The sequence below is a fragment of the Bombina bombina genome, chromosome 12, assembly GCF_027579735.1.
Source record: "Bombina bombina isolate aBomBom1 chromosome 12, aBomBom1.pri, whole genome shotgun sequence".
NCBI lineage: Eukaryota > Metazoa > Chordata > Amphibia > Anura > Bombinatoridae > Bombina > Bombina bombina.
The window spans coordinates 105,524,659-105,545,458 of record NC_069510.1 but is presented as its reverse complement, the minus strand read 5'-3'; the positions used below and the strand labels follow the sequence as shown (position 1 = coordinate 105,545,458).

At 35.3% G+C, this 20,800-nt stretch overlaps 1 protein-coding gene across 7 annotated transcripts in view; it reads left to right on the top strand.

Annotated features, from left to right (window-relative positions):
* Positions 1 to 19,062, top strand: part of IQSEC2 (IQ motif and Sec7 domain ArfGEF 2) — a 701,326-nt gene extending 682,264 nt beyond the window's left edge. For 6 of the 7 annotated variants that reach the window (XM_053695379.1, XM_053695383.1, XM_053695381.1 and 3 more), the window contains 8 exons: positions 567 to 733; positions 821 to 960; positions 1,578 to 1,703; positions 1,790 to 1,889; positions 4,075 to 4,236; positions 4,377 to 4,550; positions 13,174 to 13,223; positions 13,398 to 19,062. In XM_053695379.1, the coding sequence (XP_053551354.1) occupies positions 567 to 733; positions 821 to 960; positions 1,578 to 1,703; positions 1,790 to 1,889; positions 4,075 to 4,236; positions 4,377 to 4,550; positions 13,174 to 13,223; positions 13,398 to 14,315 (1,837 nt within the window). In that variant the 3' untranslated portion in view covers positions 14,316 to 19,062. The remainder of the gene's footprint in view (positions 1 to 566; positions 734 to 820; positions 961 to 1,577; positions 1,704 to 1,789; positions 1,890 to 4,074; positions 4,237 to 4,376; positions 4,551 to 13,173; positions 13,224 to 13,397) is intronic. The other variant, XM_053695385.1, reaches the window with a different exon arrangement.
* The last annotated feature ends 1,738 nt before the right edge of the window (positions 19,063 to 20,800 follow it).

The following is a 20,800-nucleotide window of genomic DNA, read 5'->3' as shown; positions in this document are numbered from 1 at the left end:
TCAAATTTGCTTTGTTCTCTTGATAGCCTTTGTTGAAGAGTAAAGCTAGGTAAGCTGATAGGAGCTAAGGAGCGTGCACATGTCTTTAGCCCTCTGGCAGCAGTGTTTATATGTATGTGTAACATGGCTATAAAAAATGTTGCAAACGCTGCTGCCAGATGGCTAGGAGTCATGTGCACGCTCCTGAGATCATCAAGGATTACTCTTTAATAAAGGATACAAAAAGAACGACGCACAATTGATACAAGAGACCAATCCAGAATCCCAAACCCATCACTGACGCTCATTTTCATTTCATTTCTCATTCCCACAGCAGCCATTCACTGCTAGTGAATAAGCGTATTCCTTATTGTTAACGCACTGCTTCACTTCACAAATGTTGCTATGACAATGCTCAAAGAATAGTAAAAAAAATTCCCTCCTTTCTACTGAGTACGGTTTCCTTGTTTACCACAATGCATCTCTTCATGTATATTCGTTGAAATATGTTTCTCTTTTTATAATCGTATTGATTATGTCTTTGAAATCTGCTGAACATTTTTTTTTTTTTCCTTGGTATTTTCTAGCCAACGTTATTGTGTGTGTAACCCAGCCCTTGTGCGGCAGTTCCGTAACCCAGATACAATTTTTATCTTGGCCTTTGCCATTATCCTGCTAAATACGGACATGTATAGTCCCAGTGTTAAAGCTGAACGCAAAATGAAACTCGACGACTTCATCAAGAATCTGCGCGGTGAGACGCTTTACTTTTCTTTTTTTTTCTTCTTTCATTTCCCTGTCTGTGCTGTTACCTTAATTTATTTTCTACTGTGTGTCCTAGGGGTGGATAATGGTGAAGACATTCCCAGGGACCTACTTGTGGGGATTTACCAAAGGATCCAGGGTCGGGAGTTAAGAACAAACGATGACCATGTGTCTCAGGTGCAGGCTGTAGAACGTATGATTGTCGGAAAGAAGCCGGTAAGAAAAAAGCTTTACTTTTTTTGTCTTATTCTTGTTCCCCACCCTCTCACATAATTCTATTTTATCTCCAAATTATATATTTACTTGTTTCTCCATTTTCTTATTTATGTTTTCTTTCATTAAAAGGGTATGAAACAGTTCTCCTTTAGTAAAAACACGTTAAAGTAAACATCAAAAAACAGATTGTGTTTTAAAAAAATAAAGCATTTGTTTCTTGCGAAATGAGCACAAATTCTTACTATAGCCCCTGCCCTCATGGAGATGCGAGAGCAGATTTGTTAAGAACAGTTGGATTCTGCCTCTTCTAAGCATGGTCAAAACTGACTTCTCATTTCTCTTGCATTTGCTAAACACTAAGCCAGCTCGTTACTCTAGAATGTTTGACATCAAACTAGATAAGCTTTCTTGAAGAGACCGCAACCCTCTTGTGGGACTGTGACAATAAGTTAATGGACACTGCCCAATTAAAATGTTTAAAAAAAATAAGTAAAAGGTCAAATCTTTTTACAATGATGAGTAATACACATTGCAATGGTTTCTATTAAGTATAACCCACTGCTTAGAGTTTTTTATTGCAACAATGAAACATACTGTTTTATTTCACTTTAATGCAGGTTCTATCTCTTCCACATCGACGACTAGTCTGTTGTTGTCAGCTGTACGAGGTGCCAGATCCAAATCGACCGCAGCGAATGGGCGTCCACCAGAGGGAGGTCTTCCTCTTCAATGACCTGCTAGTGGTAAGTGTGAGCTTATTTGCTTTAGTTTATGTAGCTATCTGTCAATAAGGAGTGGAAGATAATTCTGTCTTTCTCGCAATTTACAGGTGACAAAGATTTTCCAGAAAAAAAAAATCTTGGTGACCTACAGTTTCCGGCAGTCCTTCCCCCTCGTGGATATGCAGATGCAGCTCTTCCAAAACTCTTGTGAGTCCTCTCGTGGTCTTGTTTACCTGTTAATGCCTTTCATAAGCCTATGCATGACTCAGAAACATCAATTTTAAGGGATAGAGAGGTCAAAAATGAAATGTGTGCAGGTGTTATTACTGTTTTTGAGTGGCATATGCACATATCCTGTGAGGGCCCGTGCACCAATATTTATACACCATACCATATAGGGTCAGCAGTAGATTGTATGACATAAATTGTATCTACAGAAGCAATTCACAACACAGATACCTCTATGAACATGCATAGTGTATGAATACTGGTGCACAAGCCCTTACAGGATACGTGCGTAGGCCACAAATAAACAATAACTTTTACTAGAAGCATTTTTGATAATGGAAGTATATTGAAAAAATGCTTCTATTTCAAATTGATGTTTACCCATGAATGTTTAAAGGGACACTCAATCAAAATTAAACTTTCATTATTCAGATAGAGCATGCAATTTTAAACAACTTTCCATTTTACTTCTATTAACTAAATGTGCACAGTCTTTTTATATTTAAACATTTTGAGTCACCAGCTCCTACTGAGCATGTGCAAAAATAAGTGTGTATGCATTTGTGAATGGCTGATTGCTGTCACATGGTACGTGTATGCATTTGTGATTGGCTGATGGCTGTCGCATTGGTACAGGGGGAGTGGAAAAAGACATAGCTTTTAAAATTGTCAGAAAAAATCTACTATTCATTTGAAGTTCAGACTAAGTGCTATTGCATTGTCTTGTTATCTTGCATTTGTTGATTATGCAAATCTGTGTTGACTGGTCCTTTAGTTTTTTTCCTTTCTATCCCTTTAAGCAGCCAACAAATTTGCACTATTAATAAAAAAAATGTTGTATAAAGGATAAACCGGTAGAAAACCCTTTTTTTAAACTGTTTGGGTCTGAAAAAGATAAAAATGTTCACACGTTATCATTAAACGGACATAATTACTCATAAGCTAAATTACTATTATTAAACTGTAAAAAGCTGACAAGAAAATATCACCTGAATGTCTCTATGTAAAATGGGAAGATGATTTACCTTACAATTTCTTCAGCTCTTCAGTGTAAATGCTGTGTGAACAGTTGTATTTCGGCTGCAAGTTGAAAAAAACAACAACAACAAAAAATATGCAATCAGCACTGCTGAAGTCATGCTTTGCTTTGCTCATGAAATTTCATAGTGAACTTTCTTAAACTGAATAGGGAAATAACATGACTGTGCCTGCACATGCCAGATGCAAGCCCTGAGACTAGTATCCTGATTACAGTGGGGTGTAGATACTTAGGACATTTTAAGGTAAATATCTTCCTTTTTTTACATAAAGATGCTCAGGTGATATTTTCTAGTATGCTTTTTACAGCTATGCTGCATCACTTTACAGTGCTTCAACATTTGGGTAACATATCCCTTTAAATATATTTGTTTTCTGTTTTTAAGGACAGTCGATGGTTATGATCATTGGGAATTTTATCTTTCTTTAGCTATATAGTTATACAAGGTTTATAACAGGGATTAAAGCATACAGACTACTTGGGGCTGATATTAGATTTAACACTGTATGCACCATCAAATAGCTACTTGATATCTCCACAGACTGTAACAGAGACCCAAAAGCTGCCTTGGACTTTGGATAAACCCCAGTTGGGAGAATCCTGGGGTAGCTCTTTAAGAGAACTGGATAACTCATACTTTGTTTTGTTTTTTCCCTTGTATGACTGGATCCTTCTAGGTTATTAATATAGATCAACGTTCTTTGTAATGTATCTTCAAAATGTTTAATAAAAAAATATTTCAATCTAAATATATTTGTTAAATTATGCAATTAATTTGTGCTTTGGATATAATATTAGAAAATATTACACTGCTCCCACCCGGCTGCTTCATAAAGCCATCCGGCTGGCAATATTTTCTGTGCAGAACACTGAGTGAACATTGATTATGTGAACACAGAATTAGTCGTTTCTCTAAAATCACTGTGACATTTTGGGAATAAACTCCTTATTCAGAAATGATATGTGAAAATACTGGAGTGCACTTCCTAATGATATTGTAGACTAGAGAGATAGATAAAAAGTATTCATTGCAATGTTCTGGATGCATTACGCTATAGAGTTATGAGATTAGGTTGCTGCAGTAAACTTAACATTTATACTATATGTTCTTTACCCTGGTTACAGATTACCAGCACGGCATCAAACTACTGTCTGCTGCTCCTGGGGGTGAGAGAAAAATACTTATAATATTCAACGCTCCAAGCTTGCAGGACAGGTTGAGATTTACCAGTGACCTGCGAGAATCTATTGCTGAGGTCCAGGAAATGGAGAAATACCGGGTAGAGTGTACGTATATCTTTGTAATTACTCCTTCCTGTTGCGTTTCACTAGCCCCTAACGTAGCTCATCTGTATAATAACGTTTATGTTTTCGTCTTTGTTGGGGTTTTTTTGTTTTGTTTTTTAACTATATCTTCATCTTTTTAGCTGAACTAGAAAAACAAAAGGGGGTTATGCGACCCAACACCTCCCCTGGGCCTGGTATGAAGGAAGCTGTAAATGGAACATTGGGTAGGCCAAGCCTTGATGACACATATGCACTAGGGGAAGGGCTGAAAAGAAGCGCTTTGAGCAGTTCCCTTCGAGACCTTTCTGATGCTGGTAAGTGACCTGTGTTTTCCGTGTAAGAGACTGCTCATTAACATGCTTATTGCATGATCAGATGCATTAAAGGGCCATTATAGTTGAAAAATGACATCCTGTAATTTGTTAGAGCATATCATTTTAAGACTAGCGGCCCTGCACGTTAAACACATAGTAGAAGTAGCGCTTGGGAGCCAGAAAGCACTATTGGTCCCAAGCGGAAACTGACGCTGACTTTGTAACTAGCACTGCTAATTTAATCAACGGTACTTTATGTTTGGTAACAGCAGTTCTTAGTTCCCGATCAGTACTTCGATTATGTATTTAACACATTTGCCCTAGTTAATCACATAGAGGTGCAGGGTCGCTAGTCTTAAAATTATATCCTTTAATACTTAATTTTGGACTATAATGGCCCTCTCCTGCTGCTTTCCTGGCGACAGTCACAGCCAATTAAATGTGCAATAGGCAATGGACAGATGTTTTAGTCTGACAGATTCTCACGATTACTAACTAGTGAGAGACGCTCAGTGAACCTGTTACCCATTCATGCTGGGCCGTGACAGCCAAATATGTTCAACCAAACATTGCTCGGTTTTTTTCCATGGCAGTTGTGCCGCCTTAGCAGGGGTGCACTCGTGCTAGGTTTCAGATCCTAGCGCAGGAAGCCAGGTAATAAAATCTGTTTGAGAGGTCAGAGCAGTTTGGCTGCACATCTGTTTCACAGCTGTAAATTCATTCATCTTTATTTGATTAGGTTACAATGATAGACTCACTGTGCAAGCTGTAAATAATGCTTAAGCCATAGTACCACAATGCCGTTAAAGGGACAGTTTACTCAAATGTTCTCCCGTTTAAGTTGTTCCCAATGATCCACTTTACCTGCTGGAGTGTATTAAAATGTTTATGACCCTTATATTGTCATTTGAATTAGTTTATTTAGCCTGTGGTATCCCCACCCATCCTGAAAGGTTTTGGCCTCGAGGCCAAGCTATGTAAACACAGTCAGTAGAAGAAATTACACTCCCAGTGGGTTATAGAAGAGATAAGGTAATAAAATGTTTTTTTATTGTTCTCTCTAAGTCTTGGTTATTGGTTTACGGACAGATACAAGATAAAGAAGCAGGTATATGTACACAATGTGATAAAGTAATGATATCTGATTATACCTACAGATATAAGATACAGACACATGTATATGTACACAATGTGATAAAGTAATGAGATCTGATTATACCTACAGATATAAGATATAGACACATGTATATGTACACAGTGTGATAAAGTAATGAGATCTGATTATACCTACAGATATAAGATACAGACACATGTATATGTACACAATGTGATAAAGTAATGAGATCTGATTATACCTACAGATATAAGATAAAGACACATGTATATGTACACAATGTGATAAAGTAATGATATCTGATTATACCTACATATATAAGATAAAGACACATGTATATGTACACAATGTGATAAAGTAATGAGATCTGATTATACCTACAGATACATGTATATGTACACAATATGATAAAGTAATGAGATCTGATTATACCTACAGATATAAGATACAGACACATGTATATGTACACAATGTGATACAGTAATGAGATCTGATTATACCTACAGATATAAGATAAAGACACATGTATATGTACACAATGTGATAAAGTAATGAGATCTGATTATACCTACAGATATAAGATAAAGACACATGTATATGTACACAGTGTGATAAAGTAATGAGATCTGATTATACCTACATATATAAGATAAAGACACATGTATATGTACACAATGTGATATAGTAATGAGATCTGATTATACCTACAGATATAAGATACAGACACATGTATATGTACACAGTGTGATAAAGTAATGAGATCTGATTATACCTACAGATATAAGATAAAGACACATGTATATGTACACAATGTGATAAAGTAATGAGATCTGATTATACCTACAGATATAAGATAAAGACACATGTATATGTACACAATGTGATAAAGTAATGAGATCTGATTATACCTACAGATATAAGATAAAGACACATGTATATGTACACAATGTGATAAAGTAATGAGATCTGATTATACCTACAGATATAAGATACAGACACATGTATATGTACACAATGTGATAAAGTAATGAGATCTGATTATACCTACAGATATAAGATAAAGACACATGTATATGTACACAATGTGATAAAGTAATGAGATCTGATTATACCTACAGATATAAGATAAAGACACATGTATATGTACACAGTGTGATAAAGTAATGAGATCTGATAATACCTACAGATATAAGATAAAGACACATGTATATCTACACAGTGTGATACAGTAATGAGATCTGATTATACCTACAGATATAAGATAAAGACACATGTATATGTACACAGTGTGATAAAGTAATGAGATCTGATTATACCTACAGATATAAGATAAAGAAGCAGGTATATGTACACAATGTGATAAAGTAATGAGATCTGATTATACCTACAGATATAAGATAAAGAAGCAGGTATATGTACACAATGTGATAAAGTAATGAGATCAGATTATACCTACAGATATAAGATAAAGACACATGTATATGTACACAATGTGATAAAGTAATGAGATCTGATTATACCTACAGATATAAGATACAGACACATGTATATGTACACAATGTGATAAAGTAATGAGATCTGATTATACCTACAGATATAAGATAAAGACACATGTATATGTACACAATGTGATAAAGTAATGAGATCTGATTATACCTACAGATATAAGATAAAGACACATGTATATGTACACAGTGTGATAAAGTAATGAGATCTGATAATACCTACAGATATAAGATAAAGACACATGTATATCTACACAGTGTGATACAGTAATGAGATCTGATTATACCTACAGATATAAGATAAAGACACATGTATATGTACACAGTGTGATAAAGTAATGAGATCTGATTATACCTACAGATATAAGATAAAGAAGCAGGTATATGTACACAATGTGATAAAGTAATGAGATCTGATTATACCTACAGATATAAGATAAAGAAGCAGGTATATGTACACAATGTGATAAAGTAATGAGATCAGATTATACCTACAGATATAAGATAAAGACACATGTATATGTACACAATGTGATAAAGTAATGAGATCTGATTATACCTACAGATATAAGATACAGACACATGTATATGTACACAATGTGATAAAGTAATGAGATCTGATTATACTTACAGATATAAGATAAAGAAGCAGGTATATGTACACAATGTGATACAGTAATGAGATCTAATTATACTTACAGATATAAGATAAAAACACATGTATATGTACACAATGTGATAAAGTAATGAGATCTGATTATACCTACAGATATAAGATACAGACACATGTATATGTACACAATGTGATAAAGTAATGAGATCAGATTATACCTACAGATATAAGATAAAGAAGCAGGTATATGTACACAATGTGATAAAGTAATGAGATCTGATTATACCTACAGATATAAGATAAATAAGCAGGTATATGTACACAATGTGATACAGTAATGAGATCTGATTATACCTACAGATATAAGATAAAGGCACATGTATATGTACACAGTGTGATAAAGTAATGAGATCAGATTATATCTACAGATATAAGATAAAGAAGCAGGTATATGTACACAATGTGATAAAGTAATGAGATCTGATTATACCTACAGATATAAGATAAATAAGCAGGTATATGTACACAATGTGATACAGTAATGAGATCTGATTATACCTACAGATATAACATAAAGGCACATGTATATGTACACAGTGTTATACAGTAATGAGATCTGATTATACCTACAGATATAAGATAAAGACACATGTATATGTACACAATGTGATAAAGTAATGAGATATGATTATACCTACAGATATAAGATAAAGACACATGTATATGTACACAATGTGATACAGTAATGAGATCTGATTAAACCTACAGCTATAAGCTAAAGACACATGTATATGTACACAATGTGATAAAGTAATGCAATCTGATTATACCTACAGATATAAGATAAAGACACATGTATATGTACACAATGTGATAAAGTAATGAGATCTGATTATACCTACAGATATAAGATAAAGACAAATGTATATGTACACAATGTGATAAAGTAATGAGATCTGATTATACCTACAGATATAAGATACAGACACATGTATATGTACACAATGTGATACAGTAATGAGATCCGATTATACCTACAGATATAAGATAAAGAAGCAGGTATATTTGCACAATGTGATAAAGTAATGAGATCTGATTATACTTACAGATATAAGATAAAGACACATGTATATGTACACAGTGTGATAAAGTAATGAGATCTGATTATACCTACATATATAAGATAAAGAAGCAGGTATATGTACACAATGTGATATAGTAATGAGATCTGATTATACCTACAGATATAAGATACAGACACATGTATATGTACACAATGTGATAAAGTAATGAGATCTGATTATACCTACAGATATAAGATAAAGACACATGTATATGTACACAATGTGATACAGTAATGATATCTGATTATACCTACAGATATAAGATAAAGACACATGTATATGTACACAATGTGATAAAGTAATGAGATCTGATTATACCTACAGATATAAGTTACAGACACATGTATATGTACACAATGTGATAAAGTAATGAGATCTGATTATACCTACAGATATAAGATAAAGACACATGTATATGTACACAATGTGATAAAGTAATGAGATCTGATTATACCTACAGATATAAGATACAGACACATGTATATGTACACAATGTGATAAAGTAATGAGATCTGATTATACCTACAGATATAAGATAAAGACACATGTATATGTACACAATGTGATAAAGTAATGAGATCTGATTATACCTACAGATATAAGATAAAGACACATGTATATGTACACAGTGTGATAAAGTAATGAGATCTGATAATACCTACAGATATAAGATAAAGACACATGTATATCTACACAGTGTGATACAGTAATGAGATCTGATTATACCTACAGATATAAGATAAAGACACATGTATATGTACACAGTGTGATAAAGTAATGAGATCTGATTATACCTACAGATATAAGATAAAGAAGCAGGTATATGTACACAATGTGATAAAGTAATGAGATCTGATTATACCTACAGATATAAGATAAAGAAGCAGGTATATGTACACAATGTGATAAAGTAATGAGATCAGATTATACCTACAGATATAAGATAAAGACACATGTATATGTACACAATGTGATAAAGTAATGAGATCTGATTATACCTACAGATATAAGATACAGACACATGTATATGTACACAATGTGATAAAGTAATGAGATCTGATTATACCTACAGATATAAGATAAAGACACATGTATATGTACACAATGTGATAAAGTAATGAGATCTGATTATACCTACAGATATAAGATAAAGACACATGTATATGTACACAGTGTGATAAAGTAATGAGATCTGATAATACCTACAGATATAAGATAAAGACACATGTATATCTACACAGTGTGATACAGTAATGAGATCTGATTATACCTACAGATATAAGATAAAGACACATGTATATGTACACAGTGTGATAAAGTAATGAGATCTGATTATACCTACAGATATAAGATAAAGAAGCAGGTATATGTACACAATGTGATAAAGTAATGAGATCTGATTATACCTACAGATATAAGATAAAGAAGCAGGTATATGTACACAATGTGATAAAGTAATGAGATCAGATTATACCTACAGATATAAGATAAAGACACATGTATATGTACACAATGTGATAAAGTAATGAGATCTGATTATACCTACAGATATAAGATACAGACACATGTATATGTACACAATGTGATAAAGTAATGAGATCTGATTATACTTACAGATATAAGATAAAGAAGCAGGTATATGTACACAATGTGATACAGTAATGAGATCTAATTATACTTACAGATATAAGATAAAAACACATGTATATGTACACAATGTGATAAAGTAATGAGATCTGATTATACCTACAGATATAAGATACAGACACATGTATATGTACACAATGTGATAAAGTAATGAGATCAGATTATACCTACAGATATAAGATAAAGAAGCAGGTATATGTACACAATGTGATAAAGTAATGAGATCTGATTATACCTACAGATATAAGATAAATAAGCAGGTATATGTACACAATGTGATACAGTAATGAGATCTGATTATACCTACAGATATAAGATAAAGGCACATGTATATGTACACAGTGTGATAAAGTAATGAGATCAGATTATATCTACAGATATAAGATAAAGAAGCAGGTATATGTACACAATGTGATAAAGTAATGAGATCTGATTATACCTACAGATATAAGATAAATAAGCAGGTATATGTACACAATGTGATACAGTAATGAGATCTGATTATACCTACAGATATAACATAAAGGCACATGTATATGTACACAGTGTTATACAGTAATGAGATCTGATTATACCTACAGATATAAGATAAAGACACATGTATATGTACACAATGTGATAAAGTAATGAGATATGATTATACCTACAGATATAAGATAAAGACACATGTATATGTACACAATGTGATACAGTAATGAGATCTGATTAAACCTACAGCTATAAGCTAAAGACACATGTATATGTACACAATGTGATAAAGTAATGCAATCTGATTATACCTACAGATATAAGATAAAGACACATGTATATGTACACAATGTGATAAAGTAATGAGATCTGATTATACCTACAGATATAAGATAAAGACAAATGTATATGTACACAATGTGATAAAGTAATGAGATCTGATTATACCTACAGATATAAGATACAGACACATGTATATGTACACAATGTGATACAGTAATGAGATCCGATTATACCTACAGATATAAGATAAAGAAGCAGGTATATTTGCACAATGTGATAAAGTAATGAGATCTGATTATACTTACAGATATAAGATAAAGACACATGTATATGTACACAGTGTGATAAAGTAATGAGATCTGATTATACCTACATATATAAGATAAAGAAGCAGGTATATGTACACAATGTGATATAGTAATGAGATCTGATTATACCTACAGATATAAGATACAGACACATGTATATGTACACAATGTGATAAAGTAATGAGATCTGATTATACCTACAGATATAAGATAAAGACACATGTATATGTACACAATGTGATACAGTAATGATATCTGATTATACCTACAGATATAAGATAAAGACACATGTATATGTACACAATGTGATAAAGTAATGAGATCTGATTATACCTACAGATATAAGTTACAGACACATGTATATGTACAGTGTGATAAAGTAATGAGATCTGATTATACCTACAGATATAAGTTACAGACACATGTATATGTACAGTGTGATAAAGTAATGAGATCTAATTATACCTACAGATATAAGATAAAGACACATGTATATGTACAGAATGTGATAAAGTAATGAGATCTGATTATACCTACAGATATAAGATAAAGACACATGTATATGTACACAATGTGATAAAGTAATGAGATCTAATTATACCTACAGATATAAGATAAAGACACATGTATATGTACAGAATGTGATAAAGTAATGAGATCTGATTATACCTACAGATATAAGATAAAGACACATGTATATGTACAGAATGTGATACAGTAATGAGATCTGATTATACCTACAGATATAAGATAAAGACACATGTATATGTACACAGTGTGATAAAGTAATGAGATCTGATTATACCTACAGATATAAGATAAAGACACATGTATATCTACACAATGTGATACAGTAATGAGATCTGATTATACCTACAGATATAAGATAAAGAAGCAGGTATATGTACACAATGTGATACAGTAATGAGATCTGATTATACCTACAGATATAAGATAAAGACACATGTATATGTACACAATGTGATAAAGTAATGAGATCTGATTATACCTACAAGCTCAACTCATTTTATTAGGTTGTGGCTTCAAAACACAAAATCAGCTAATTCATATACACAAATAAGCCTTAAAAAAAACAAATCTACATTTTATACTCTGCAGCTGGTAAAAAAGTAATTGGAAAAACAATTTTATAGTATACTGTCCCTTTAAGGGTTATAGTAATCTCAGTACTTGTGCTGTAGACTCCCAGTTCACTTCACTTGTTAGCGTGAATAGGCTGCCACCTTCTGGAGACAAGTGGTATTTCAGACAGGGCACTGATCAGGTCCAGCTAAGCACATTTCAGTGTACCGTGCGGATGATTTTGGCAGCTGCTTTTGTCTTGCATACTACATTATTTCTTACTCTGCCTCACTTCTATGGTTTGTCTTTAACTTTTGTCTCCAGGACCTAAATTATTTATTTACCCGTATGTGTGTATGATTCTGGTTAACATCCTTGTAGTTTCTATAATCTCTTCTTATCCATGTTTCCATCTCCTGTATTCTCTGTCCTTTTTCTCCTGCTCCTTAACGCTTGCTTGTTACTAACTTAATGCTTAGGTAAGCGAGGGAGGCGTAACAGCGCTGGATCCTTGGACAGCACCATTGAAGTAAGTGTTGCTGATGAGCAACATTTGTGTGTGAGCTGTATCTAGCCCTGCATGCCATTCCTGGGGAATAGTTGTGTTATGTATTGTAATTTGGACTTGGTGTGAACGGGAGTTTACGCTCTAAAGGAAACTGCTTAAGACACTGACATCCATCTCTCTTTTTTTTCCTCCCAGGGTTCTATAATTAGCAGCCCGCGCCCTCACCAGAGGCTTCCAGTTCCGCCTCCCCCTCCTCCAGAGGAGTACAAGTCACCCAGACCAGTTTCCAACTCATCTTCTTTCCTGGGCTCGTTGTTTGGTAGCAAGCGAGGAAAAGGCCCCTTCCAGAATATGCCACCTTCTTCTCTGCCTCCCCACCCCCTTAGCCCACCGGCAGTATCAGATGGTCAATCCAAAATCCAGGCACTGCACGCTCAGTACTGCCATAGTCAGGGGGTGTTGGCTCAGGCTCCGCCACCATACCATTCACAGCCTCCATCTTCTGCACCTCCACATCAGCCACCACCTCCTCCCTCTCATCGCTACCATGTACCTCCATCTTCTGCTCAGTTCACACTTCAACGTCCTGGTCAACAGAAAAGACCACCTGGAGCCGGACAGCCAATTCCTCCCAGCTCTCCTCACCCACAGTACACTTTGCATGGCAGACATCCTTCCAACCAGCCTCAATCTCCACTACCTATGTATGGCGCTGCACCCCAGCATACAATGACTCACACCTACCCTCAACACATGCATCAGTCCCAGCACTCCATGCAGAAGCAGCCCCCAAAGCACTTTGTGTTTAGTCATCATCCTTCTGCCATGCCCCAACCCCCACAACGCCCCACACAGTCCCAGTATGGTCAACAACATCCCATTCCTCACAACCAGTCACCTTGCTCCCCCATCTCACCCATTCCCCCCCACCCATCTTATCCACCGTTGCCTCCTCCCTCTCCGCACACACCACACACCCCTCTCACTCCTCATTCACCCCTTCCCCCTACATCTCCACTGCCACAACATGCTTCCCATCACCCCATGGGGACCAACACGTCCACGGGAAACCCAAAACAAAAGCCCGTCAACAGAATTAGCACAGTTGTGTGAGAGGCTGTGGAGCCCTGTGTGTGTTCAGGGATAGGCGCAAGTTGTTAAGGTTGTGCGGCATGCACATCTGGACGAAGAGACGGAGCCTCAGCTGCACGTCATGACTTCTTCACTTGCAGGACAGAGACACAGTTGGTTTATGAATCAATGGGACATTTATATAGCAAAAGCCAAGATGTGATGTCTCCACTCCAACAGAAGCTCTATCTTCCCTTTCCTACTCTGCATGGTAGATCCATTAGAGTAGTAGGTTCCATCTCTGCTTTAAGGTTCCTGGCTCCCACAACAGCTAAGGGCCCGGGGTGGACAGCTCATGACTTGAGGATGGTATTAGGGTGGGTGATGTCCTTGGATAAGGTGCTGTTGTAAGGTGATTGTTTTATTATTTTGTTAGCAGGTTCATTTACCTTCTCACTGCGACATGTGTGAGTATGTGTGTAGCGGGTGTGCCTGTGCATTCAGGAGACATTCTCTGGTAGATGTGGCTGAAGCCCATCTTTGCTGCTACTAAAGGGGCATCTGAATGTGAGTGTGAAGGGGCAAGCATGAGCCCTGAAGTGTATGCCCAGGACTGTTCAATGCCATAGTCAGGCTTTCTAATGACTGATCTGGGGACCTCATGAAGTCTTTCACCCTGTCAGGTGCCACCAAAGCAATGCTTCAATGGACTGTCATTGAAAAGAACTTAAACTTGTTCCCCTAAATAATGTGAGGTCGAGGGTAGAAACCACTAAATGCAGGAATAGACTTCCCCTGCACTATCATTACGTATGTGTATATAGCAAGAGAATTCAGTATGACAGGAGATAGTTCTCTGTCCTGCGTCCTCCCAGCACAGACTCCGCATTCGCTGCTTCCTTTACAAAACTTATATGCAGAGAGCTTTATAAAGAGTAATAGATCTATATTAATATATATTTAAAGTATATATTTCCACACACAAGGCAGCACTTGCGCTTTGGGCTGGTAACGTATATAAATGATCAGCTCTTCTGGTAAAAAATAAATAAAAAAAGAATCAGCCTAAACAAAAGAGCAACGTCTTAACCCCAGGGAGAAAAAAAAAAACGGCCATACACCATTCCAGTTTTTACTGGCTCCAGCATCTCTCCAGGTTTTTAAATCTCTCATTTGTGACTCAAGCAAATTCATAATCTTCTTGTTTCTTTCTTAGCCAGATTTTCTACATAATTGGTTTGCTCTTGGACAGCAGTAAATCACCCATTTACCAAAGCCTGCCCCATAATGCTTTGTTTTTATAGCTCCCGTCCGTTTCATCAGTGATTTTCCACATATATCTCAATGTAAGCGTACTTTATTTAACATATCAGTCACATGCCTTACATGAGCACATAATACTGTTGTCAAATCTCTGCATTTTCTCTATAACTGCAGGTGAGGGTTTTATTTTTTATTAAATATCTCCCCATTATAGCAAACAAAACATTGTTAATTAGGACAATTTACCTAAACTGATTCATATTCTAGAATATTAACATATTCTTGTATGGTACATACCATAACATTAATCCTAATATGATATTGAACATAAAAATAAGTGTGTGTGTATATATATATATATATATATATATATATATATATATATATATGTATGTGTGTGTGTGTGTGTGTATATATATATATATATGTGTGTGTGTGTAATTATATATATATATGTATGTGTTTATATATATATATATATATATATATATATATATATATGTGTGTGTGTATATACATTGTTGTTGAGGGATGTGAAAGAAAGCAGTTTAAATGCTTTTATATTCATTTATTTATTGTTTTTTAAAGCCACCAAATATAGCCAAAGCTATACATTAAAATATTATTTGACCTTAAATAAAAAAATAACAATAACATTTTAGGTAGAATTGCAATATGCATTCATTTATTTTGCTTAATTTTACTGTGTGTTACCTTAGCTAATGGTGCTTTTTCCCAATCACGTGTCCTCTGATTGGCTAAAGCTTAATAGACCAGGAATACACATTCCAGAGTTCTGTAGGGGTGTATCACTGCACTGCTCTGGATATGCAATGCTTGCTATTTTTCCAAAGCTGCCAGTGTTTAAAGTTAAAATCCTTTTTTCTTTTTGGCATGCAAATCTTTTGCAATACAGTGCTGATATATACTATGCATACATAAACATTTCACGTATGTCCCTTTAAATAACTTAATTACATTTGTACTTAAACAAGTGCCTATTATTAAGGAATACTCCTAGGAAGGTGAAATGGAAGGGAGTTTAGACAATCAGGTAGCATTGAGCCATATAAACCATTAACCTCTCCCTCCTAAATTTTACCTGGGGTTTCCTTTTATTTAAAATGTGTTTGACCCCCCTTAAATGTATGAGACAGTCACAGGACTAATGTAAATAGTATGAAGCAGGAAAACACAAAAAGCAAGCTGTAATTTAAAGAAAAAATAAAGACTAAGCAAGCACATTTAGCAGAAGCCGTTCCACCTTATGATTTATTGCTCCCTCTTGCAAACTTTCACTGTCTTGAGGCCTGATCCCCAGTATAAAACTACATGTGGGGATAGGAGTGTATTAGCTGACATAGGAATTCACTTAAAGCCGTGCTGGGCAACTATCGGCCCTCCAGATGTTATGGACTACATCTCCCATAATACTCTTTCAGAGATAATGCAGGCAAAGCATCATGGGAGATGTAGTCCATAACATCTGGAGGGCCGGTAATTGCCCACCCTTGACTTAAAGGGACACTAAACCCATTTTTTTTCTTTAATGATTCAGATAGAGCAGCAATTTTATACAACTTTTTAATTTACTCCTATCATTTTTTTTCCGTTCTCTTGCTAACTATATTTAAAAAGCAGGAATTTAAAGCTTAGGAGCCAGCCCATTTTTTGTTCAGCACCCTGGATAACGCTTGCTTATTGGTGGCTACATTTGGCAAACCAATAAGCAAGCACAACCCAGGTTCTCAATAAAAAATGGGCCAGCATCCTTAGCTTTGCATTCCAGCTTTTTAAATAAAGATAGCAAGAGAATGAAGAAAAATTGATCATAGAAGTAAACTAGAAAGTTGCTTAAAATTGTGTTCTCTGTCTGAATCATTAAAGAAAAAAATGTGGGTTTAGTGTCCCTTTAACTGTTCTAAATTTTAACTGGTCTAATTGTTTTGCTGTAGGTTTCAGATACAGTATGTAAAGTCTTGCGCAGTACATGTGACAACTTAGTGGCGAGGCAGTTTGGTTAGCAAGTTAGTGCCCATCTAAAATTGTTACTTTTTTTTTTACCCCATTAAAATTCAATTTAAAAAAAAATAAAAAAAATTAGCCTTGTAGTGTTTACATTTTTAGAACGCTCCTTTAGGCTTAAAAAAAACTAATTATCTTTCTATCAGATTGTGCAATAAAATTCACTCAGAACATAGGAGCTTTACCATTCCAAAACTCCTTCCATAAAGTAATGCACTTTATATCTTAAGTAATTGTGTAAATTACCTCAGTTGTTTAGTATTGCACTATTATCGAGATTAATTGTTTAAACATATCGAGTCTGAGAATAATGCACGCACATTTTCAGTTTCTCCTAGGCTGACATTTTTAACCACGTAGGGGGGACAAGCAAGTGTTAGAGTTCAAAGCTGGCGAATTACCGACCTTAGTGGTATAAAGTAGTCCGTGTACCATCAGTATGTTTGCTATATGTGTGAATGTATTACAAAGGATTACTTTTGTACTTTGAAAATATTTTACACTTTTTGCTGTTTTTGTTGTTGTTTTGTTTTTAAACTTTCACGTCAAAAAAACCACACACAAAAATAGGCAACACATAAACATATGAAAATATTATATTTAGCATGAAAGAAGAAAAATATATTAACATACCCTATTTTAGATGCAACAAAATATATATACTTGTGTATTTTTTTTTCCTTTTCCATTTATGGTGCAGTTTTAGCATAAGGGGCATCTAAAAAAAATAAGGTAATGTGTGTCAGAATAACAAAAAAACGATTTAAACCCACTGTTCTAGGGAAATGCAGAAATTAGGAACATTATGACGCCCTGAAAAAAAAAAAGGATTACAATCAATAACATATAATCAATATAAATTCAAACAATTGCCTTTTTTTAATTAAGTAAAATAATTAGTGTCCTTTATTGTAATTAAATACAATATTTGTTAGAGACAAAACTACTGAGCTTGCTTTTCCACAGAAGCGTGAGATTTAAAAACCAGCGACAGGTTTAACTTTATTTGAGATCTGAAGCCAGTTTTAAATCCTGAGCCCTTTAGTGTAAAAAAATGAGTGTTTTACATTTTTATTTTCTTGACGGGATCAGTTAAACACCTTTCTACTTTTTATTGATGGTTTCCTCCCCGTTATGTATGCTCCTAGCATGCCTGTGGTGTGCGGCTTGCAAGCACAGCACTACTGTACAGACTTGGATGTGTGTATAAAATATATATATATATATTTATGATAAATATTTCCTATGGAATGGTTATCCAGCCTGTGCCGGGTGGGACATTAGGGGAGGGTGGGGGTTGGGAGTACGGGACAGGTATCTTGTCCTATTTGGTAATATTATTTTGTTCTGTTTTTGCGCCCAATTCAGGGCGCATTTATTTTTGTGTAGATCGTCGTCAAGATGGGGAGGGCAATACAAAATATGTATGGAAACCAGATTGTATATATTGTGTATATTTAATGCTTCAGAAATTGAAAAAAAAGTATGTTACTGGTGTGTATTCAGCTGTGTCCTGTGTTATTTATCGCCGCAAGAGACTTAGCGTTGCTCGGGAGAGCGGGTGGACTTTTCATTTAATAGTTCCGTTGGCCGCTAGCATCCGGAACTGGACAAACATAGTCACACAAATCAGAATACTACATTTTCTCAAGCTTGTCACTGTGTTGCCAGGATAAGCAGAACAAGTTGTGTTTGATCATTTAATGCACACATGAAAGCGAGGTGCTCTTTTTTTTCAAGATTGTTTCATGTCTGAAGAAAATTGCATTTCAGTTTCCATCACATATAGCTATACAGATTTTACTCTTGCACTTTAATATGTCATATAGGTTAAATAAAAAATACTACTTGCAGATGTTGATGGTAGCTACGAGGTTAAACATAATATTTATAAAATAGTAACAAAGGGACAATGTGCACGACTGTATTTCTCCAACATCGGTGTGTCCGGTCCACGGCGTCATCCTTACTTGTGGGAATATCTCTTCCCCAACAGGAAATGGCAAAGAGTCCCAGCAAAAGCTGTCCATATAGTCCCTCCTAGGCTCCGCCCACTCCAGTCATTCTCTTTGCCGTTGCACAGGCAACATCTCCACGGAGATGGTTAAGAGTATGTGGTGTTTAGTTGTAGTTTTTTATTCTACTATCAAGAGTTTGTTATTTTAAAATAGTGCTGTTATGTACTATTTACTCTGAAACAGAAAAAGATGAAGAGTTCTGTTTGTGAGAGGAAGATGATTTTAGCAGCAGTAACTAAAATCGTTTTCTGTTTCCACATAGGATTGTTGAGATGAAGTAACTTGAGTTGGGGGAAACAGTTAGCAGACTTTTCTGCTTAAGGTATGACTAGCCATATTTCTAACAAGACTGTGTAATGCTGGAAGGCTGTCATTTCCCCTCATGGGGACCGGTAAGCCATTTTCTTAGTCTCAAACAGAATAAAGGGCTTAATATGGGCTGTAAAACTGGTAGACACTTTTATGGGCAAAATCGATTGCTTTATTTCAGCATTTTATACATGTTTATGCTTGAAATTCACACTTATAAGCTTGGAGAACTTTTTTTAACGTCAGGCACTGAGTTAGACACCTTTTCAGTCAGGAGGGGCCTTCCCAGTTGTAGGCTGAGCCTCATTGTCGTGCCATTACTGCGCAGTTACTTGTTGAGAGCAAGACATGCAGATGCATGTGTGTGGATCTGAAAGTAGTTGGAAAGGTTCCTAGAAGGCTTCATTTGGTATCGTATTCCCCCCTGGGTTTGGTAAAGTCGCAGCAAAGGCTGTAGCTGAAATTTGGTGTGCAATACTTTTAATGCTTTAAGACACTGTGGTGAAAATTTGGTAAATTTTGAACAATTCCTTCATACTTTTTCACATATTCAGTAATAAAGTGTGCACTGTTTAAAATTTAAAGAGACAGTAACGTTTTTGTTTTAAACGGTTTTTGTGCTTTATTGACAAGTTTAAGCCTGTTTAACATGTCTGTACCTTCAGATAAGCTATGTTCTATATGTATGAAAGTCAATGTGTCTCCCCCTTCAAAATTGTGTGATAATTGTGCCATAGCGTCCAAACAAAGTAAGGACAGTACTGCCACAGATAATAAAATTGCCCAAGATGTTTCATCAGATGAAGGGAGTAGACATAGTTCTACATCATCTCCTTCTGTGTCTACGCCAGTTTTGCCCACGCAGGAGGCTCCTAGTACTTCTAGCGCGCCAATGCTTATTACTATGCAACA